The 23,374-nt window shown below is 45.4% G+C and overlaps 1 protein-coding gene across 1 annotated transcript; it reads right to left on the bottom strand.

Annotated features, from left to right (window-relative positions):
• Positions 1-645: 645 nt before the first annotated feature.
• On the bottom strand, positions 646-9,353 carry Lect2 (leukocyte cell derived chemotaxin 2). The gene is made up of 4 exons (XM_021651191.2): positions 9,106-9,353; positions 7,570-7,666; positions 6,175-6,320; positions 646-1,055 (listed from the first exon to the last, which is right to left on the bottom strand). The coding sequence occupies exons 1-4, from the start codon at positions 9,149-9,151 to the stop codon at positions 889-891; spliced, it is 456 nt and encodes a 151-aa protein (XP_021506866.1). The 5' UTR covers positions 9,152-9,353; the 3' UTR covers positions 646-888.
• Between the last annotated feature and the right edge of the window lie 14,021 nt (positions 9,354-23,374).

Below are 23,374 nucleotides of genomic sequence, written 5' to 3'. Positions count from 1 at the left end.
AAAGGGCTTAAGCAAAATTCCACGAGGGAAGTTTCCAGGCGACTACTCCAGTTCAGTCATTTCTTATTGAGCAGCTTGAGGCCAGAATTTATTTGCTCCTTTGCACTTGTGCTACTTCCTGTCAGCAACAGGAATAATGGCATCTAATATGTTGGGTAACTGTATACACAGGGGTGTATGGAAGTGAGTTTTCATGTTCACAATCGTGTTGCCGAGTGAGGCCGCCTGACTGAGCTCCTGAGACACTTCAGTCGAGGGTAGTTTTCTTTCTCATCCCAACACCCCCTGTATGTATGTAGCCTCACCGTGACCTAGAATGTGCCTTTGTAGGGAGGGTGACACCACCCATGTCCTAGGAAACCTGTTGCCCTTGCGGAGCAGGAGAGAATGTGGCTAGAAAGACCAGCAAACCTTAGCCCAGGGAATGGCTGTCCCTCCAGCCAGGCTGACCAAGGCAAGCGAGTCGCTGAGAACTCATCACCTTCGCGTAAAAGAAGCCTGTGGTTTCATCAGCTCGTGTTTACTCAACGCTTCGTGCCGAGCCTGGTGAGAACTCTTCATTCTGTGTCAGACAGCCCTCCAGGCTCTCGTCGCTTTCAGGCAGAGAAGCGGCTAGGTCAGAGATCTCAGAAATACAGTCTGGACTCATTGGAATTCATCTGTTTATTTCAGTCACTGGGAGTTAGAAATCTAAGACACAACAACACGCTGGTTCTCTGGGTGGCCGGAAGGTGAGAGCCCATGCCTCAGACCATTGAGGAGTGGGAATCAGAATTGGGGGGTTTGCACTGATCCCTGTTTCTGTTTGAATATGTGTTTCTTCAGGAGCAGGATGCACTCCGGTCTCTGAGGTGGCCCTGGGGTTAGGAGCTCTGTCTCTGTCTTCGCTCACAGGTACATAGTGGGATCGCTGGAGTCACAGTTTTCAATGTGCACATGTGACTGTATGCCAGGGTAAACTTTCTGCAGGGGCAGAAGGGTGCCAAGTTTCTCCCCCTTTTTGATAGAACCTTTATACTTAATTGGCTTAATGTAGAAAATTTTGACACAGAAACCTAAAAGAAAATGAAGATATTATTTGGACTTCCATAGCCTTGAATCAGAAATTTAAAACACAGGGCTGGGGAAGTAACTTAGGAAAGGGCATGCCTTGCAGTCATGGGACCTGGGCTTTATTCCTATAACCATGAAAAACACCAGGGACTGTGGCGTGTGCTTGTAATCTCTGCCCGGGGAGGTAGAAACGATGTACTCCTGATAATACACTCTCTGGCCAGCCTGCTTAACTTACTAGCCAAGCATAGGACCAATGAGATACCTTGTTCTAAAAAGCAAGGTGGAGGGCACCTGAGGAATGATGCCTGAAGATGATGACCTCTGACCTTTACACAAGCACACGCCCCCCCCCCATACACACACAAACACAGGCCTCTGTGTTGGGAGCCCAAAGATGACGCCTGCCAATATTTTGTCACAAAGCCCTTAAAGAAGGTGAGAAGGCTGGGACAAAAGCTCCCAGGACTCAAGGGCTTGGTACTCTTCGTGTCTTTCAACACAAAGACCAATGTATTGCCCTCAAGAAATAGCACACTAAGAAAAATAAGGAGGGGACTGCAGAAAATGCTAAGCTTATGGTGAAGAGAACAAAGCAAGCCAAAGAAAATGCCAGGAACAGATTGCCAAGAGCTGTAAACTGTCCTCCTGACAGTTCTACAGCTGAGTCCCATCAAAGAGTGAAAGTTAAATGCTCAGCTCTCAGGGGAGGGGGTAGAAGTGCACAAAACCCAGCAGGGAACAGAATTGAATAAATTCAGGAAGACAGAATCCTGTTTTAAAAACAAGATTGCAGAGGGAGAATGTATTCAAATAAAAAGTTAGTAAAATATTGGAGAATAGTAGCAGAAAAGGTTAGATAGTAGAAAATTAACCCAGAATAATGTTATCTCCAGGATATATATAGTCTAGCAAAACTACTAGTCCTAAAAAAGAAAAGTTGAATTAACAATGCCAAAAAGTGATACTTTTCTAAATATTAAGAAAAAAAAAACTTTAAAGGTGATTCCAAGTAGGAATATAATATAGCCAGGTGTGGTGGCGCCCATCTGTAATCCCAGCATTTGGGGAGGCAGCGGCAGGTGGATATCTGTGAGTTCCGAGGCCAGCCTGGTCATCTACAAAGTGATTCCAGAACAGTTGGGGCTATACAGAGAAATCTTGTCTCAAAAAACAAACAACAAAAGAAAAGAGAGAAAGAGAGTGTGTGTGTATGTCGATGTTGGGATCAATTAAGAGTGGTCTATAAATGCCAGTGGGCATATCTACTTAAATTTTTTTCCTGAAGGCACATTAAACAGAGCCTAGTTTTGTGCTGCATAAAACACCACACAGTACTTTAAAAGGCCAAAAACAAAGAGTTGGACAAAGCTTTGTCAAGGAAATGGAGGCCGCTGAAACGAGGATTATCGTGTTGTTACCAAAGAAGAGAACCCAGCTTCAAACACATTGAAAAAAGACACAGAACAGTAGTTAGCACTAACTGCCATTCATGAGGAAGACATAGCCCTTACAATTGTCCATGCTCTGAAGAACACGGAAGGCATTAAAGCACACTGTGGAGATGAAAGGGGAACTCGACAGAAACCCCCTAAAAAAGTTGGCTTTAATAAACTACTCTCAGCGCTAACAGTCGAAGCGAAGGTTAAGATGGGAAGTGAAGCTATGGAAATGTGTGATTCAATATAGTAACTGTAGCCACACCAAACAAGCAATTAACATGCATATAATTTGAATTTAGATTTGTTTCACAACCTACAAAACGTCTGAAGAAATCAGCATGAGTTGAAAACTGCTTCAGTAGTTTGTTTGTTCGATGGTTTTTTGAAACAAGCTCTCTCTGTGCAGCTATGGTGGACCTTCTAAATGCTAGAATTATGGCCCAGCTAGCAATTGCTGGGGAAGGGGGTCTTACTCTGGAGCCCAGGCTGACCCGGGACTCATAAAGTTCTCATGCCTCAGCCCCCCCAAGACCTCACTTCTGATACCGCAGACGTGAACTACCATTACCTACCTTTAGGGATTTAATCATAATTACATATTTGAAATAGTATTTTGGAGACACTGTGTCAAATAAAATGTTAAAATGAGTTTATGTCTTGTTTTTCAATCAGGCTGCTAGAAATATGCAATTACTTGTTCAACTTGAATTGTGGTTCTGTTGAATAGCACTGCTATAAAAGGTCTAAGCAAACTCATACAGTATGTCTTAGATACTAAACAAATGATGACAAGATGCTTCTGTACAAAAAGTAATAATAGGAAAAAACTGAGAAAACAGCTGGAGAGCTAATCAGCGGACACGATGTGTTCATTGAAGGACTGTTGGCTTAAAGACAACACACACACACACACACTCACACATGCACACGGCAAACGTGGACACACACAGTAAATATAATCAAAGCCCCAGTAGCATTGTAGAAACTGTCATCTGGTTCTGCAGTTTGTTTGAAAGAAATGGTAAAAGAAAAACAAACAAAAAACAAAACCAAAACTCAGTCCCTATCTCATGCTTTCCAGAAGCCCATTATAGATTGAATGTGGATCAAAATAGGAAGAACAGCTTGGTAAAGTCTGTCTTCAGACTTGGCAGGCGTGTCTTAACAGGCCAAAATGAGTTAAATTAGTCACTAAATTTGGCCACATTCAAACAATTACTGTGTTAAGAAGGGATCGATAAGGAAATGGCACCCTGCAGCACAGCAGCATTTCCTGACGCTGAAATACACACTCGTTATGACACAGCACACTGGCCTGGCGTGCTGGCCACAGTGCAGTCTGGAACAATGAAGTGGCCACAGGTAGGGAGGACACTCTGGGAATACGGAAGGATGAATACATGATGTGGTGATCAGCTGACCCGGTACCCAGGTGATTACTGGGTTACTGATCAGCTGACCTAGTAATGCTCTACTTTGCCTAGAGGAGGGATTTCTTTTGCCTCACTGGTGGTTTGACTGAGAATGGCCCCCAGATGCTCATTATTTGAAATGCTTGGTCCCCAATGGGAACTGTCTGGGAAGGGTTAGGAGGTGTGGCTTTACTGGAGGAGGTGTGTCGTTGGGGGTGGGCTTTTTGAAGTTTCAAAAGCCCATGCCATTCTGACTTAGTGCTCTCTCTCCTCCCCCATGTCTCTCTCTCTCTCTTTCTGTGTGTGTGTGTGTGTTTGTGTGTGTGTGTGTGTGTGTGTGTGCGTGTGTGTGTGTGACTGGCTTGGAGCCAGGCTGGCTGGTCAGCAACTCCCCGGGATCCTCTGCCTGGACCTTCCCAGTGTTGGGTTTTTGACATCTGGAGATGCCACTCAGGATCTCACGCTCCTGAGGCAAGCAAATTTCACAGAATAGGTTCTCTCCTTAGCCTGCTCTTGTAATGAGCACAAATGTTTACTTCTGTGGTGTTGTGGTGAACCTTTGCTAGCCTTCTGACTAGAGTTGGAGCCACTAGAAGATGCTCAGTTGAAGGATTTCCAGAGATTTAACCAAGGGGGAAAGACCCATCCTAATACAACCGGCACGGTAGGCTAGGGGCCCTGACAGAATAAAGGAGAGGGGAGGAGCCTGATGAGCACCCGCATTCATCTCTACTTCCTGACTGCAGATCCAATGCGAAGAGCCACTCTGTGCTCCCACTGCCGTGCTGTGCTCCCACTCACTTCCTGTGCTCCTGCTGCTGTGCTTTTTCTGCCCTGATAGATAGTTGTTGTTGTTGTTGTTGTTGCACTATAATGGTGAGGTAGTAAGGGGGAGAGGGTCCAGGACACAACTCGTCTCCAAGGCTTTGAGGGAACCCATGCCGTTTCCTGGCTGCTTCCTGTTGCTTCAGCGGCAGCAGGAACTGGTGCTATTAAACTGTGTCTGAAGTGGTGATACTTCGTAGCCAAAGCCCGGGCCACCTGAGTGGTTACCGAGCCGCAGCGGTAATCAGGTTCACCTGAACCTGAGACAGCCTGCGATCCTGGAAAGGGATGGTGGGTGGCATCCTGAATCCTTCCTGGTATCCTCAGCTCCCCCACCCCCATCCTGTGCCTGCTCGCATGCACAAAAAGAAATAATAAATAACTGCAAAAATCGAAGGCAAAGAAGACCAGGGTGGCACCTAGGGAAGAGCACCCAAGGTTGTCCTGTGGCCTCCTTGTGACTCATGCACACATATACACGTGCACACAGGAACTTACACACACACACACACACACACACACACACACACACACACTCCTTAAGTGGAGCACAGAGGCATGTAGAGCTCAGGGAGAGAACTAGTATGCACACTGCTTCGGGCTCTGTCCTCCACGCCACAAACGGGCGCTGGAAAATTCCCGGCAGCATTTTGCCAATCAGCAAAAGTGGAAGTTACTCTCTAGTCCGTTTAAAGAAGGGGAGGTGAAAGCGGGATGTGTTTCTACAAAGGAATGAGCAAGAACCTTCGGGGCTTTCAGGCTCTGCCCACCAGCCCACTTCCGTTACTGGGAATGCGCTCTCTTCCTCAATAAGATGCATTTACTCATTTCTAAACAGAAAGAACGAGCATGGACCTAAGAATACAACTGTGAGAGGAAATTCAAGAAGCTCAAGAAATGGCGCAGACTGCTTAATTCCCCTCGTTCTTCCAAACAGGACCAATGCGTGTGCTGATGGTTAGTGACCGCCGTTGCTGACAGGAGTGGCGTAGTGCCAGCACTAGGGAGTCTGGGAAGCTGCTCACGCTCTGTCTTGTTGCCCAAATCCATTTACCTTGTAAGGGCTCATGAGAGTCGACTCTTTGACAGCGCCCAGACCTGCTTTCTGAACAGAGAGGCACTCGGGATAGTATACAGTCAGTTGGTGCAGGAGTGCTAACTTTTGTGAGTTGTGGGCTTCTGACCAATGAAGGTTTGTGTGTGTGTCGTGGCCATTGCTGTGGATGGCAGTTTTGTTCAGGCATCTTCTAGGCAAAGCCACCTGGACAGCCCGTACCTAGGTGGGCTTGGGGCAAGCATCGGTCACCTTCTGGTTTTGGCTTGGCTTGTCCTATAGATTCTAGCTCTTACCATCGTGAAGGAAACATGTAATTGTGTGTATGGAACCATGTTAAATAAATAAGCCTCGGTGCCTGGATCGTGTCCCGGACCTACACTCTTACCTCTTCCAGACAGTCGAACGCCATTGTTGATGGCGTTTTTGTTTCTGTAGGGTTTCTCCTGACCCATCAGGGTCCCAGTGAAGGGCGCATACACCACAGAGCCATCGGAGCACAGGACATCCACACCTGGGTGATGTCTGTGGGTTCTAGAACAGAAACAAGAGCCATCAGTCTGAGGGGCTGTGCCAGGGAAATTCACCGCCAGGATTATGTTCTTAGCGAACAACTCCCAGCCCTGGGCACCAACACTTGAAGCAGCCAGAAGATATTTCGATGCCTTGGATATTTTACCGTTTAGCCCAATTTTAACCTCTCGTCCACAAGTACCAGTGGTCATATTGTAAAGATTAAATAATTTAAGATCATATTTGAGTCACAGTAAGCCTTAAATATTATTATTATGTGGTATTTTGAAAAAAGTGAGAAAAAAGTGTACAGATATATTTTCTGAATCTTGACCTCTTCAAGGCCTTTTAATTTTCACTGTTGGGAACCAAACCCAAAGCACTTGACTTGTGGGTACTAGGCAATTGCTGTACCACTGAGCAACACACCCCCTCTCAAAACCAATTAAAAAGAGTTTATGTTTTAGGGAACCTACTGTTTCCTATCATGGGTTCCCCAAGTCTTATTTGTTCCCACAGCAAAAGTACTTGCACACTTCATTTGGTGTAAATGCTGTTCTAACGCGGTGAGGGATAACGCCCAAGCTTGTCAAATCGCATGGAGTGCAAACAAAACCATTACGTATAGCCAGGCTCCTCTGTGATGGGCAGCTGTGGCTTCCCACCGCTCTCACTGCCCGTTCCTCCCAGGCTTTCTTATCCTTGTCTCTGTCGGGAGCCCTACGGGGGAGCCCCACTCTCAGGATGGAGGTCAGTGATTCAGTCAGTCTACTGTGTGCTGGTTATCGGAACCTCGGGAGCGTGACCCTCACCTAGAAGGGATCAAGAGGCTCTTGCAGCCTGTGATGTTCAAATTTTAGAACCTTGGTCAGTAATAACAGCATGGTGGATGCAGAAAGAATCTGGAAGGCTGAATTCAAATGCAGCCTTTACCAACTCTGCTGGTGGAAGAACCAAGTTCAAGTTCCTTATGAGACCAAGTGTGGAGAATTTAAGAAGGAAAAACAAAACAAAACCCAAAACCAAAACATTGTTTTGATTCCTTTCCCCTTCACCCCTGTCTCCTGCTCTGTCTCCAGTACAGATTGCATCCGTGAAGCAGGAAGTTGCTCCAAATACAGTCATTGTTGCAGAGACCGCTGGGTTCTAGTCTGCCAGAGGAAGGTCATGGTGAGCCCTCTAGGAAATGTAGGACTTCAGACTGTAGGACTCAGACCATACAGAAAGAGGAGAGGAACCAATGAAGGCAGCAGTTTGTGACGCCTCATACCTTTGAGTAGAGTACTGACCACAGCCGTAGCTGTCACATGTCCGGATCTGGTTGGAAGATCTGCTGGCACATATGTTAACCCATGGTCCTGCCAGGGCTGCAGAGGAGAAACATGAGAGCCGTGACCCCTCCATCCTGTGCCTCGCTTGTATGTCTCACCAGGACACTAGGGCCTATCCCCCCTCCTTCTGGGAGTTTATAGGTAAGCTTTTCCTAAGGGTAACTAATTCAGATATGAAATGTAGTCCCCTGGCTATATACTTCTGTGCTGTGGCATGTAAAATACTTAGAAGCACGAAATGCCATATCTCACTGTTGCAAATTGTTCATGAGTAAGTGGTATAAATTGTGCTTTTCAATTTTCCTTTGCTTGTGACCAGACCTGGGAACTGCTATGGTTAAGCAAAAGTAAACAGCATAGCTAATAAAAATAAAAATAAATAAATAAATAAATAAACCCTTTAGGAGCTGTACAGTGACGTTGGAATGTTTTATAATCAGGTCTAACGAGGCATCCCAGCAAATGTTTGAGGCATACTCTGGACTCTCCAACTTTACGAAGCATAAACTAAATCTCATCTTTATAGACGTGGAAGGGGGTATTTGAGAAGCGATTTAAAGTGACCAGCTACAGTTAGCCTCAGGTGAGATCAGGCAGAGGCTGGGAAGGGAGCAGAGATGATTGCATGAAGGTTCCGAATAGTAAACACAGTGAGAGGTGGCTGTCTCTCTTGGTGTATTTTGTGCAAAATATAAGTGCAGCTTTCCCCTTTAATAGTGTAAGTAGTACCAATTGAATTGAATTCCCTGGTTCTCAATATTAATAATCACAGAGGTACAGTTAGCAATTTTGGCCTCTTACTTTGAAGCTAAAGCAAGAACCTGCTAATTTGGTGGTTGGTTTTATTAAGGGACATTTTACTCTTCACTAATATTCATGCTGTGAAGAAAAGCTACAGAATCTGGCCATTAAGTAGATTCATTACTGGAGCTTCAAAGGTGAGTCTCAAAAGCCTTCTACCATGCCATCAAGCTTCCAGTCAATGCTCTGATCAGGCTACAGGAGCATGGAGCCAGCATTTATCCCAGCTAGTGGCCAGCTTATTAATCTGTTTTTCTTGTCTGCTGTGAGCATCACGGGACTTTCCCTTTGGATCCAGCCTTTGCGCCAGAAATTTCCCACATCTAATTCGAACTTGAGACTTTCATCTTCTAGGTTTTTTTGGGGGGTGGGGGGTGGGAAGGGTTACTAAGTAAGTTCCAGGCCAGGACTGGAAGGCTTGTCTGACAGTCTTTCTGTACCGAGTTTACATTCTGCTCCCTGAAGAATCAGAGCACCAGGAGGGGTTGATGGAGGAAAACCTCCTGCTCTACCAGCTCCACCATTCCCACCTATTCCAACTTTAATTATCAATATCAAAGTTTATGCCATCATTCTGCTATCATTGGTTTTTAGGTCAACCCCCTGAAATCAGGAGTAAATCGTGTATATCATGTTTAAATTAGCCAGGATTCTAACGTGTGCTTTTGACTTACCGGTGGAAATCAAGGCAGCTGAAATGAGGACTGCTGTGGAAAACATCTGGCATTCGCTTCCTCTCTCTTCCTCTAATTAGAATTGCTCCCTGCACACCCTATTCACGTCTGAGTTAATTCCCTCTGGTAATTCAGCTTTAGAGTCCTGTGCCTCTCCTGGATTTCGTATGAGACACGGAAAAACAAAGCAAACCAAGTTAAACTGTAACGCTCCGTGGAGGGCCGTCTGATGGCAGAGACCTCTGGAGAAGCCTTTGATCTGGAGAAGCGGCCACTGTTATCGGGATCAATGACTAAACATTAACAAGGATGATAAAGCTGGATGCAGGGGGTTGTCAATTTATTGGGCTGGAGGGAGCATGTCGTGCGGGTGATGGTGACGTTATTGCTGTCTGCCGGAGCCCTTTCTTTCTGTGGGTAACGCGTGCTTCGGTAAATAACTGACTTGCAGTAAAAGAGGACTTTCTGAAGTATCAGCATATGTCTAAGGCACGGTGTTTTTTGTTTTTGTTTTTTTTAATTGTCTGATTAGATTTTAGATAATCTGATAAGATTTATAGATAATTTTAACAGTTTGATAAGTTATGTTCATTTCTTCTGAGCACGTGATTTTAAGTGCTTATAATAGTGGAAATTAACACCTAGAGAATCCATCGGTAGGGGAAATTATATTTGAACTATGATAAGGGTCATTCAATGGGATATAAGAGCTTAAACGAAGACCATGTATATCAATAAAGTTATATTCTATTCAATATACCATTGAATGAAAAAGCACTTCTAGAATTATGTAATATGTATATTACATAATTACATATATATATATATATATACCACCTCATTTCTTTAAATCTTCTAAACAAAAAGTGTTGCCCTTCATGAATGCTGCACCTATAATAATGGTGCAAAAGCATGCAGCACAGACAGGAGAGGGAGAGAACTGTGAGCTATGCATACATAGCCCACTTAAGCTCTTAAACATTTTTTTCTGAAACACTGTCAATTACTGGCAACACAGACGCACAATTCTCTAATTCTCTGTACGTTTTATTTGTACTTACATTTTCTGAATTGGAATTTTCCTATATAAACTACCAGCTCCCCACTATCCCTAGCATGCCAGGACTGGACTTTCCTGTGAGGCCTCCCCCTTTGCATAGCTGGTGAGCAGCTGTCGGAAACTCCTGCTGTAACGCTTCTCCATCCGCAGCTACACCCTGTCCTGTCTCTTCCTGGAGACTTCCCTGGCCCTTGGTCCTGGCTCAGCTCTGTGGCTTTGACCAAGTGAGTCAGAGGTGACAGTGTGTCCCCGCGTCCTGGCCTTTGTCTCTGCCCTCTCCTTCCTGTGTTCTGCCTATGCTGTGAGGGCTGCATTCCCAGGCTAATCCGCTGTCCCGAGGACAGAATGAAAAGTCGCGGAGAGCAGAGCCTCACTGTGGAAGTCAGCCCGGAGCCCCCCACGGGTGCCGCTGGGTGCTGCTCGAAGCCTCGGAGACTGCAGCCGCCACAGCACTGTGTGCACGAGGTACCAGTGGAGTCCAAGTGACGAAAAGAAGAGAGCACGGGGGGGGGGGGGGGGGGTTGAGCGGAATTCAGAGGCATACACCACGGCAGACCATCAGGGAAAAGATACAGCAGCCCGGAGACAGCATCTGGAAGGAAAAGAACGCCTGAGCTGTACATCAGACTGGACAGTGTTTCCACACGAAAGTGGAAGAGAGAGGAAGGAAGAGGAATTATAAATCATGATATTCAAATAGTGTTTTTCACAGTTTTGGAATGGATTGGGCCTTTGAGTGTCCAAAACCCTAGAGACTGAAACCCTTTGCTGATCGGTTGTTGAAGCAATAAAGAATATCCTGATGAGTCAAACCCAATAGTCTACCGAACATCCCTGCAACATAGGGAAAACGAATGATTGCATATATATATATGCACATATGTATATACACATATATACATATATATATATATATATATATATATATATATAGCACATGTATAGGTATATACATACTCTTTACATACATACACACACACACACACACTCCATTTTCCAATGTCCTGACAATTCTTTTTTTCTGTATAAAATAAAGTATTTGCTTTTTAAAGAGTTTGTTAAATTTGTTCTTTGGCAATTCCAAGCATGTAGGTAACACATTCTGATTGCTGTCACCTTCACATATTGCAAGTTCTCACGGGTAGTGCCATGTAAGCAAACCAGTGCGGAGATGAGCAGAAGGTATCAACAGACTCCCACAACAGAACAACTATAGGTTTCTGATAAGCAGCGGGCATGCGCTGTATTTCTCTTACCAATGGTTATGGAAACAGGAGAAAAGTTTCCCGTCGCATAAGTGGACACCATCCTACTTACTGAAAATAAAAGACAGTTTAACCTTTTCAGAGGACAATTTAGCAATGCCTTTCACATTTTCAAATGCCCAAGACCTTTGTCCCAGAAATTTTATTGCCTTTTCTGCTTGTAGCTTTCTTTCATTTTCCTGCCTTCCTTATTGGATTCTTCCAACCTACCTTTCTCTCTGAGATACCAGCAGCTCTCCAAACTGAGGAAGAGATAGTAGAATTGAAACCCTTGATGAAAGAGGGTCCAGGCAAGAGCGAGTCCTGGGGAAAGCTGTTGGGGAATGGAACTGGGCTGGGTAGGCTCACGGTCGCAGTGTTGGCACTGCAAAAGAAGTGGACACAAGGAAACACTGCACCTCCTGGTAATGATACCTGTGAGCTCGGGCCCAGCAAAGGACTTGGCTCTCCTGCCCAACTGAAGGAACCGTAGGCTAGGGTCAGCCAAATGCCAACTGTGGGAAGCTGTCCCCATGAAGAACATCAGAGCCCGGGGCAGCAAGGGCACTGGATGGGTCTTATTCAGAGATTAAACAAAAGAGAGATGGGCAAGGGTATCACCACTGCCCATTTTAGTACCATTGGATCACACTGGGATTTCTTGCTCATGTAAAAAGAACAAGGGTGTGGATTTTGTAGTTTTTCTCTTTTCAGACTACACAGGAAACACGAATAAACCTCAAAACAAAGGATGCCTCTGACGGTGACTTCAAAATAGACATGGGCCTGAAGAGTGGGTGGGTGTGCATCTTAAACGTGATGTCACCAAATGATGGTCATTGTGGACAGGTGATGGCTTGTAAGTTTTTACTACACTGACACTATGTCCTCTGCTACTTTACCATTAGGTCCACATTTGACCCGGTCAAACACCCTAGGCTTCCTGCTGGTCCTCCAGAGTTCACTCAGAAGAACCTGCCTGAAACAGCTCACGGGCTTCTCACCACGTGCATTCAGGAATCTAAAACAAGGCCAGACCTTCTCTACTGAAGTATGACTATTGCAGTCATTGTCAGAAAGGAGGTACAAGATGGACGTGCTTTAGGGACTGGGAGCCTTGTTGTACTGATGAGGCCCTATGCTTTCTCCAAGGGACACCCTTCCCCAAGATACCTCCCCCCCCACGGAATGGAAACAAGTGTTAAGTGTTAAAGATGTCTTGTGGCTGCTCTGGGTGGCCAGACAGCCTCCCATGTTCGTTATTTCTCCTGCTCCGTTACGTCTCTCTACTAAGCTATTAGCCAGGTCAAAGTCTCTCTTCTTGATAATCCTGATTTTTAAGAAGTAGCTATATTAAATGTCTTTATTATGTAAGCATTGCATCTTTATAGCAAAACTCAACCCCAAATTCAAGTCAATATAAAATAAATATCCATTAACATTTAGGCACATATATTTTCTTTCTCCCCTCTTCTTGCCTCTTTTGTCTGGAATATCAGCATTTCAATACATGCATGCTACCTTGAGCTTTAGAGTGTTTGTGGATGTCTCCATTGGGACTGGGCTACATAACTCGCTCTGCATTTTGATTGGTTGTGTGGTTCTGTAGTGGTCTCTGTCTGTTCCAAAGAGAAGTTTCCTTGAGGAGGGGTGAAGATCACACTTATCTCTTAAGGGCATAATGGATATAAGGGCAAATGTTTATAGACTGTTGTTAGAGATTGTGCTGGTTTAATAAATTAGTGGTTGTAGATTCTCCTCCAGTAACCACGACTTTATTAGAACTGAGTAGTTAGCTAGATTTCCGGTCCCAAGCACGGTTTCCCTCTTGTTGAGTGAGTCTTAAGTTAGAGCCTTAACATTGGAGAGCAATTGGTTACCGCCAGTTATGTATGCCACTACTGCATGCATAGGGTTAGTGTGCCATGCTGGTCGTTGATGAGATTCGAGGGCATCATAGCTGGGTAGGACAGCTGGTTGCCTCCCTCCTTTGGGAGCGTGTATCAACCATGAAAGCAAGTCCTCAGGGAAGGGTCATCCAGGTGGGGAGCCTCTGGGTCCTGTTTCTGAAATGCATGGTGTCTTACATTCCAGCAATAGGGCTTACATTCCACCTCTAGGGGGGCAAAAGCAACAAGCCATATGTTTGGGGAGTCTCTTGAACAACAAGTCAAAAGAGGGTTTCTAATGTCCGGTTTGGGGTTTCTGTTAGGTGGTCTTTGTCTCAAGCAGAGGGAACCATCAGCACAGGTGAGAAAAGTTTATTAAATATGTACATAGATTCATACACTGACTCATGTGTGCTGTGGTTTTTAAGGTAAATACTTAGTAGCATCCTTTCTTGTGGCTTTTCCAGCTATCCATACTATTATTTCACACCCTCTCCCTCATTCCCCTGAATTTACCTTCTTTCCTCTTCCTCAAGGAGCCCCCCCTTCCCATTTTCCCATCAGGTCACTTGTATTTTGCTATTTCCCTTTATCTTCCTCTCACCTTCTTCTGTATTTACCTCCCTCCCCCTCCGTAAAGAGCTCCCATTTCCCTGATGAGATGACACGTATCCTGCTATCTCCCCTCTCTATTGCTCCCCAACCCCTCCATTCTGGCAGTGCTCCTGCTCAGCTTTCCTGATGTCTATAGTTGCTACAGGCTTCGTTTTAAGATTTGGAGCTGGGAGCCTCCAATAAAAGAGACCAGGCGATCCTTGTCTTTCTAAGTCTGCAAAACCTCCTTTTCTTTATCTGTGTCTAGTGGCTGGATGTGTGGGCTGGTCAGCAGTTTCATATCGGTATCTTTGATCTTTTATTTGACCTGAAATTTGAAAGACTTTGTAAGAAGGATGGGGAAGGTCAACACACTTTTAAAGGATTATTGACCTTTGTGACCAAACACCCCAGGGTTCCTGCCAGTGCCCTCCTCCAGAGTTTACTCAGAAGAACTTGCCTGAAGCTGTTAGCTCATAGGCATCTCACTACATTCATTCAGAAATCTAAAATAAGGCCAGACCGTCTCTACTGAAGTGTGTCCATTGCAGTCATTGTCAGAAAGGAGGCACTAGAGACGCAAGCTTTGGGGACCGGAAGCTTTGTTGTGGCGATGAGTCCCTACTGTATCTGCAAGGGTCACCCCTCCCCCCAGACACATACAATCATATGAAATGGAAACAATTATAATAATGGGGAGTTAGTCGGAACATTTTGGGTGGTGAAATAAAAAGAGGGAGATTTGATAGAAAATAATTTTAATATAGGAAGTGATTATCTAGTGGAGCTAGTCGGATTACATTGGAGTCTCACAAGGCGTTTTACAGCCAGCCGCTTCTTTGAATGTTGTTGGAATGATAATAATAGATGAGACAGGGTCGAGATCCTTACAACAGAATAAAGATTAGGTTCGGTTCCCTTTAAATTTGGTTGTAAGCTATGGAAAGCAGTACCATCTCTTTATAGAACACATATTTTACGTACAGTGCAGCTTTGAATCATGGGTAATGCAGCATTTCAAGGTTGGGGTGATAGTGTAGGAGGTTTTTCTGGTGAGAGCCAACTGTAGAAAAATTATCTATTTCTAGCTGACAAGTATACAAGATACACGCCATCAATTCTTTCATGTGTCCAAAGCAGACATTAATAGTCAAGCGCGGAAATCTGTCAAACTATGTCAAGGTTAGCATGGAGAGGAAAATCCACTGGCCACACTTAGTGGAGGAGGACTCACTGTAACCCGAAGTCTGGCTCTGAGTCTTCTCAGTATCCAAGTCTCAGACATAGGGAGAGTGAATAAAGTGACTGGGAACCAAATTAATGTGCACAGAGACAGATGATGGACAGATAGACATGTGGGTAGGTAGATCAATAAAGATTATGATAGTCAATGGAGATGATTTCTATATAATGGGAAACATACTTCCTGCGGCTACAGTCCTTGGGAAAGTGTTTTAACACCCCTCCCCCCAAGGCAAAGAATTCAGAGCTTTTCCAACTACTGTGGTGGTCCAGTGTGAAATCGTAACCTTTCCCATGAAGAAATGAAACAGAGAATGCTCCCCACCAGAGGTCACCAAACAGACTCCCAACCCCAGATGCCCCCAACTTCCCTTTCTGTTGCACAGGCCTGTTTTCCACAGTGAGTCCCTGGCAGCTGGCCAGGCAGCACAAGCAGCCAGAGTAAGCACAGTCACTCAGGGCATCCTGACTTCTTTAAAAATGGGTACAAGCCAGGGGGTCCTGCAGAGACTGATGCACCAACGGAGCACCATGCACAGAGAGGACCTAGACCACCTGCTCAGATGTGGCCGATTGGCAGCACAGTCTCCATGTGGATCTCTGAGCGAGAGGATCAGGGGCTGCCTCTTCCATGACTCAGTTGACTGCTCTCCGATCATTCGCCCCTGATGACACAGCCTTGCCAGGCCACAGAGGAAGAGGATCCAAACAATTCTGATGAGACTGGAGAACTCCTCTTTTCAGTGGACTAGGGGAAGGGGAAGAGGGAAAGAGGGAGAGAGGGTGGGACTGGGGGAGTTGAGGGAGGGGGCTTCAATCAGGATATATAATGAATAAATTGTGACGAAAGAAATTAAAATTGAAGTTAAAAAATGGGCACAAGGAAGAGGAAGAACAGTTGAATAAATTAAATGTCTGTATTTTCATCCCTGTAACAAACCTAATTTTTTCAGTTGAGATTTCACATGGCATAAAACGCGTCTTTTCACATTTTCTAACATGCTGCTTTTTAGTATCTTCTCAGAATCACAACACCGCTCTCTCATTCCAAAATGTTGTCATCACCTCAGAACGCACATGATCAGCTACTCTCCCTGAGCTTCCGATAACTCAGAAACTACCTTCTCCTTCTGTGTTCTTTACCTGTTTTAGATATTTTACATGAGTGGACTCAGCTAACCATTGATGCCTTATGTCTGGCTTCTTTCACTTTGTGTACTGCTTTCCACGTCCAGCCATAGTGTAAATGTATCACAACTGAAGGCTTAAGTTCCCACACTTTGGGGACTGTCATAAATCATGTTGCTATGAGCATCCGTGTATGAATAGACACACAGAGGGTGACACGGCTGTGTCAAAGACTGCCAACCATTTTCCAAGGCTTTGATCTGCGCTGACGCCCATGATGTGTGTGACTCTGGTTTTTCCACAGCTTTGCCAACGCTTATTGTTAACCGTCTTCTTAAAACAGTGGCTGACAAGCGGAATTTCAGGTTTTTATTATATTCCTTTTGTCTTTTGGCTAATGATGCTGTGTATTTTTATGTACTGAAGCACACTGGCTGTCTGATTCTCACATTTGGAGAATAGTCTACTTAAATCTTTTGCTCAATTTTTGTACTATTTCTAATACTTTGTACTATTTGTCACTATGTTGTTGAAATGTAAGAAATCTTTTCATATTCTGGATACTAGGCCTTTGTCAGTGACCTGGTTGTAAATGTTTTGTCCCATGACATGGGTTGTATTTTCACTTTCTAGACAGCACCAGTAGAAGCATGGAGCTTTGGAGTTTTAATGAAATCCTATGTGTTTGTGTTTACCTTTAACTGTTTGTGGTTTATATGTCATATCTGAAAAAACTTCTAAAATATCATTTCAATTATTTTTAGATTATTTATGTATAATTGGTATATGAAATTGTACATACTTAATGCATGCCTTTTGATGAATTTGGATACATGTATGTACATGACATTCCATAACCAAAATCAAGGTACCAAATTTATCCATCATCACCAAACACTTCTTGTACTTTTTTTTTTGTGTGTGGTTTATTGTTCTTTCCTTCTTTCCTTCCTCCCTTCTTTCCTTCCTCCCTCCCTCCCTCTCTCCTTTCCTTCCTTCCTTCCTTCCTTCCTTCCTTCCTTCCTTCCTTCCTTCCTTCCTCCCTTCCTTCCTTCCTCCCTCCCTCTCTCCCTTCCTCCCTTCCTCCCTTCCTCCCTTCCTCCCTTCCTCCCTTCCTCCCTTCCTCCCTTCCTCCCTTCCTCCCTTCCTCCCTTCCTCCCTTCCTCCCTTCCTCCCTCCCTTCCTCCCTCCCTTCCTTCCTTCCTTCGTAAGAACATTGAACGTGAGCTCTGGTCTCACAGCACATTTTAAAGTTCTCAGTACTCTGTTGTGAGCTTCAGGTGCCGTGTTGGATGTACAGCTCACCTCTAGAACGTTTTCATGCTCTCTACCTGAAACTTTGTGCCTGCTGAGCTGATCATGTGCCACTTACTCCTGCCAATGGCCATTCTGTCCTGTCCTCCTAAGACTTCGTTGTCAGCACTCACATAGATAGTCATGACTTTGTCCTTTCTGTGCCTGACCTGTTTCACTTAGTAAAATGTCCTCCAAGTTCAGCCATTTTGTGCTAATGGATGGTTTAAGGCTGAATAATGTTCCACCAGGCTTCACTTGGGTACTGGTGGACATTCTGATTATTTCTGTGTCTTGACTATGTTGAATAACGCTGTATTGGTTATGGGTGTGTGTGTGAATGCTGTACCGAGTATGGAGGCATGGTGGGTGCTTTGCTGAGTATGGAGGTTGGGCATCTGAGATCCTGGTTTCAGTCCTTTGGGATGCTTACCTGGAACGGATCACTAAGTCAAATGGTAGTTATATATTTTAAACATGGCAGTGGGTGGAGAGATGGCTCAGTGTTTAAGATCAGTTAGATGTTCTTGCAAAGGATCCAGGTTTGATCCCCAGCACCTACACAGTGGCTCACAACCATCTATGTAACCAGTTCCAGGGGATGTGATACTTTCTTCTGGCCTCTGCAGGTCCTGCGTGCTTGTGGTACATAGACATACATGAAGGCAAAGAGCCCAAGCACATAAAATAAAAATAATATTTTTAAAATTTTGAGGAACCACCACGTTGTTTTCCATTCTCACAGGGTACACAGGGTTTTAGTTTCTTGAGTTTACTGTTTTTTATAATAACTACCCCGATGGTACAATGCTATCACTATGCGCATGCGCGCACACTTGGGTGGGCAGGCAAGCACGCACCTGCGCACAGATGCACTAACTCACGCACACATGCACGCAGGCAGGCACAGCCTCCTTAGGAAGCATAGCTAAGTGGAATGTGTGGGGGCCGTATCTACGGTGTGCTGGCAGCGAAGAACTTCAAAGTGTGGACGTCCGTCTCACAGTCCTCTAAATTCCTGGGTCTACATTACAGCTTCAGTATTAGCGCTCACCTGGAGTTGACTCCGGTGACTGGTGGGCTCTGTCTCTGGCATGCTTTCATGGCCAAAATGATCACTCCCGTGATTATTGGTACAGAACAAAGCAGGGCACTCAGTCAGTGCCATTGAGATACACCAGCCCATCCAGGAAGACTCGACACTTACCCGTCCAAATCCGTTCTTTACAACTCTGTCCGGGAGAACTGATACAAATAGACTATTTGGGTCCAAGATTCCAGAGCACCCTGAACATTCTGAGTGCCAGGAGACATACCCCTCACTCAGCTCCACCCTCTGCTAGTACTTTGACCAACACACAGCAAACAGTTGACTGCCACCTAGACTTGGATTACCCCGTGCCACCACGGTAAACACTGAGCTTTGAACCCAGAAGTTGCACCATGCCCAGACACGTCGCTGCTGCCAACGGCTGTTGGCACAGTTGTTCTGACTGACTCGGGATCAGCCGAAGGTCTTAAAGCAAGTGATAAGGCCACCAACACGAGGAAAGAAATGCTGCTAACCTGTTTAGGGAGTGAGATGCCCATAAACCACTGACATCATCCAAACAGAAACTGTCAGCATCTTTCAGAGCGACGAGTGGTTAGCAGCCTGGTCCGGCAGGCACCCACTCTGTGTGCGGGCAGCGTCCAGAGCTCCTCAGTGAGACCCAGGAGGGAGCAAGCAGGCCTAGCAAGATGGGTACCTAAGAGGGTGCAGCTCGGGCGACGGAATGGGCATGAGTGTGGACCCAGAGGTGAAGGCGGCGAGAGAAACAAGAGCATCCTGTAGCCGCTTCACCTGTGACACATCTCAGAGGCAGGGAGGCTTCCCTCAGGGTCTGTTTCTACAGCTGACCTTTCTGAGGTGCTCCTGCCTCCAGGGGAGACCTGGCCTTGCCCCAGGATGTTTCAGACAGAGGCTATCAGAGAATGTAGACATGCACCCACTGGACAAACACCCACGTTGTTAATGAGCATATTATCTCGTGTTTTGTTTTGTTGTTTTTTAAAATCTGTTTTCGAGGTTTACCGTAAACACGTTTTATGAGACATTGAAGATTTGACAGAATCCTATTCCTTCAAGATCAGACCTATCAAGTTAAGAAACTGGATCTGATGCCCCCAAAGGCGGTGTGACCTTAACTGGGTCACTTGACTTCAAGCAAGCCTTAGTCTAATGCTGTTGGTGGGAAGTAGAACTTTTCAGGGAAGATACAACCTTTCTGCCCTGGAGGCATCTTCTGGGAGCTAGAGAGGGAGGGAAAGAGGAAGGAAGAAGGGGGCAAGAGAGGGAGGGGGAAGACAAACAGATTTTAAAGAAGTTGCCCAGGTGCTTGTGAGGGCAAGCCAGGGAGGCAGGCTGGAGAGCTGGGAGGAGCTGACTTGGCAATGTGAGATCCAAAGGTGTCCAGGAGGCCCAATTCCCCCTTTGGAAGGGATGCTAAGACCTTGATTGGCTGGGTGAGCCACACCCCATTTTATACAGAGAGATCTGCTTTCTTGGAGTGGATGGATTTAAATGTTAATCTGGGGCAGAAGAGATAGCCCAATCCTCTGCCAAACCTGACCACTTGAGTTCAATCCGTAGGACCCACATGGTCCTAGGAGAGAACGGACTCTACAGTTGTCCTTTGACCTCACTTTCACTGCAGTGTGTGTCTGCCTACTCATGTATAAACTCACATACGAATAATTATAATGATTAACTCTTAGAAAACGGTTTAAATGCTATTCTCCCCGACAAAAAGTAACTTCATAGCCACATTCCTCCACTGGTGTTTGAGCAAACATCTGGAAATGGTGACCAAGCCAAGAGGACACGAAGCAACCACTGTGCCATGGGACCTTTGTTTCAGATAGACTGTGGGTTTGACTTTGAGTTGAACTAGAACAGGCCTACTGCAGGAGCCAACCCCGAGACTTCGATAAATTTCATTTTGTTGATTGAACTTACCTATTTACAATCTCAAGGGTTACATGTGTTCTGTTCAGCTCACTGTGGTTGAGGAAGGGTTAGGAGAGAAATAAGACTCGAGGAAAAGCCTGAGCTAGGAAAGCATCCCCGAGTCCCACCATGCAGGCCCTGGCTGTGTCTTGAGAGCCTTCGACTTCAGTCCTTGTCCTTAGCCAGCAGCAAGAGCTAAGAAGAGGAAAGCCACTGGGAGGATCCCAGAGGGAAAGACAGAGAACTTGGCTCCAGGCTATCTAGAAGAGGTATCACCGGAAAGCAGTGTGAGTTGAAGAGGGAAGGATCTTTCTTCTGTGGCTTTTGAAATAAAAATCACCTGTTGAGCAATTACTGTTGTCATTCTTTTGTGGATCAGTAGCAGTTCTTTTGAAACATTTTTCTTTCTGTCAAAAGTTCCAAGTTGCCCCTTTTTATTCGCTGGCAAATTATGTTTTCCTTTTTTTTTTTTTTTAGGCCAACTTTGTCTTGCCAAGGTAGAAGGCTACTTGTAAGTCCTCTGTTAACAATTCCAGGGACGATGATCCTTAGCGTTTCTCTCAAAGGGAACAAAGCACCTTTTGTTTTCTCTTTTGCTACTGAGCCTTGCTTGACCACAACTGGAGCTCAGACAAGCCACAGCAATGTGACCCTGACTCATGGAAAGCACTCACCTCCCTCCACACTCCTGACCTAAGCACAGTCTCGATGAATGGCAGCCAGATCAACATCCCTGAGGCTCTGGGAGCTCTGTATGTGAGGAAGATTTTACATATGTGTGTTTCCTGCTGCGCCCAAGCAGGGAGTGGCCAAAAGCAAGGGGCAGCCCTTTCTGTGAGAGTGTGCCAGCAGGGTCAGGGGTCCTAGAGATGGAGCCTGGTCTAAGGGAAGGGTTCGCGGGGATGACAGGGTAGAACAGCCCCAACCTCCTGAGAAAAGTGAAAGGGATAGGTGAGGGGGTCATGTGGTTGAAATCAAACAGGTGTGCACTCAAATGCATCCGAGAATAGGATGGTCTCACAGCCGGATGCTGAGAGAGGGTCTGTGCCCATCCCCAACAATCACCTGCCTGTCCAGGAGTGACAGCAAGAGGTCAAAGGAGCCGAGACACAAGGCTGTCAGCTTAGCCGTGGGTTCTAGGCTGGACCTGGACACAGAAGACCCTGGGGAGCACACAGGTGACATCACGAGATAAGCTGCACAGGACCTCTCTGAATACCTGCTTTCTCCCATAGAGCCCGTCTTTCCTGCATAGTTCTTACAGGTTTGACTACCCAGTATGCTTTTCTTCCTTCCCATCCACCCATGGTTCACCTCTACTCCTGCTGCCACACACCATTCTTTAGCTGTTTATAGGTTTTCACTGACTTCTATAAACAACCTCAAGATTCTGTGTGTGTGTGTGTGTGTGTGTGTGTGTGTGTGGCATTTAAGTTCCTCAAGAATGGTAGCTCCATGTGTATCCTTCACATGGCCCCCGCATCTTTGTGAAAATGAACAACTTGAAGGATAAGACGAAGGTCAGCCTCTGGACTTGGTCCCTAATGTGATCTAAAATGTCGTTTCTGTGTGTATGAGCCCGTGCTAGCGCCGGTGAGCCCACCTGGGCAAGCATACATACGTAAAATCCAGAAGTCAGTGTCAGGTGCCTCTGTTGCTCTCCACGTTATTTTTAATAATTTATTTATTTTTACTTGATGTTCATTGGTGCTTCATATGTGCCTACACATATGTCTGTGTGAAGCTGTTGTATCTCCTGGAACTGGAGCTACAGACAATTCTGAGCTGCCTTATTGGTGCTGGGAATTGAACCTGGGTCCTCTGGAAGAGCAGCCAGTGCTCTTAACTGTTGAACCATCTATCCAGCCCTTTCATTTTGTTTTTTGGAGAAGGGTTTCTCACAGAATCTGGAGCTCATCATTTGGGCTATATTGATTGGCCAGTAAGCCCCTGAAACCCACCTGTCTCTGCCACATACACCTCACCCCCATTCCCTAGGATTACAGGAACACACAGTGGGTCCTGGGCATCCAGCAGCAGGCAGTTTACTTGCTCAGCCACCTCCCCAGTCCTCGCGCTTAATAAACTGATTTATTGGCAAATTTTGTCAATTTGTTTTTTTTTTTTTATTTTGAGTTTTGATGTCCCCTAATTTTAAATGAGAAGTTAAAAATGTTTGTCAAATAATTCTTGTCTCTACTACTGTTTGTTTACGTGGGCTGAATGAAATATTCCTGGAAGCAGAGATCCAAAGCATTTATTTGAATAGTTATTAAGTTACACAAAACTGAAAAAGGGTAAGACTGGCCCAGACATTTCGTATTTCCTTAGAGTGATGTCACAGTAGGCTGCTCTTACTTGTGAGAGTAAATATGTAAGAGATAGGTTATGGAGAGTAACTGGAGATTTCCATAGAAGGTAGTGTCTCTTCATGTCCTCAGGTTCCCCGATGCTTGAGCCGGCATGGCCGTAGGGCGAACCTCCACTAGTGGGCGCCATTGAGAAGACTATGGAACCTTCCAATGCTGCCGTTTCCAGGCCTGAAGCGCACGTTTGGATCTTAAAAGGCCTGGGATTGTAAAAGTCGCTGGAACAGTTGGATCCCTCAGCTCTTCTCCACGCCCATGCTGGCCTGGCCCTCTGGTTCTGAGTCATACCCGCGGTGGAAGCCTGCAGTTTTGACACCACGGTGTGTTACCATTGAAATGGCTTATCCTTTGTGGAAAAAGCTAGTCTTCATAGGTCGCTGCTCTTGTTTCCTTTTAATAAGGAAATTAACTTATTTCTATGTATTGAAGGCAAATGGCGGTCTTGAGCAGTTTTCACAGAC

The sequence above is a fragment of the Meriones unguiculatus genome, chromosome 3 (assembly GCF_030254825.1).
Source record: "Meriones unguiculatus strain TT.TT164.6M chromosome 3, Bangor_MerUng_6.1, whole genome shotgun sequence".
In the NCBI taxonomy this organism is placed as follows: domain Eukaryota; kingdom Metazoa; phylum Chordata; class Mammalia; order Rodentia; family Muridae; genus Meriones; species Meriones unguiculatus.
Note: the sequence above shows the minus strand (reverse complement) of the source record. Positions and strands in the feature narration are given on the sequence as shown.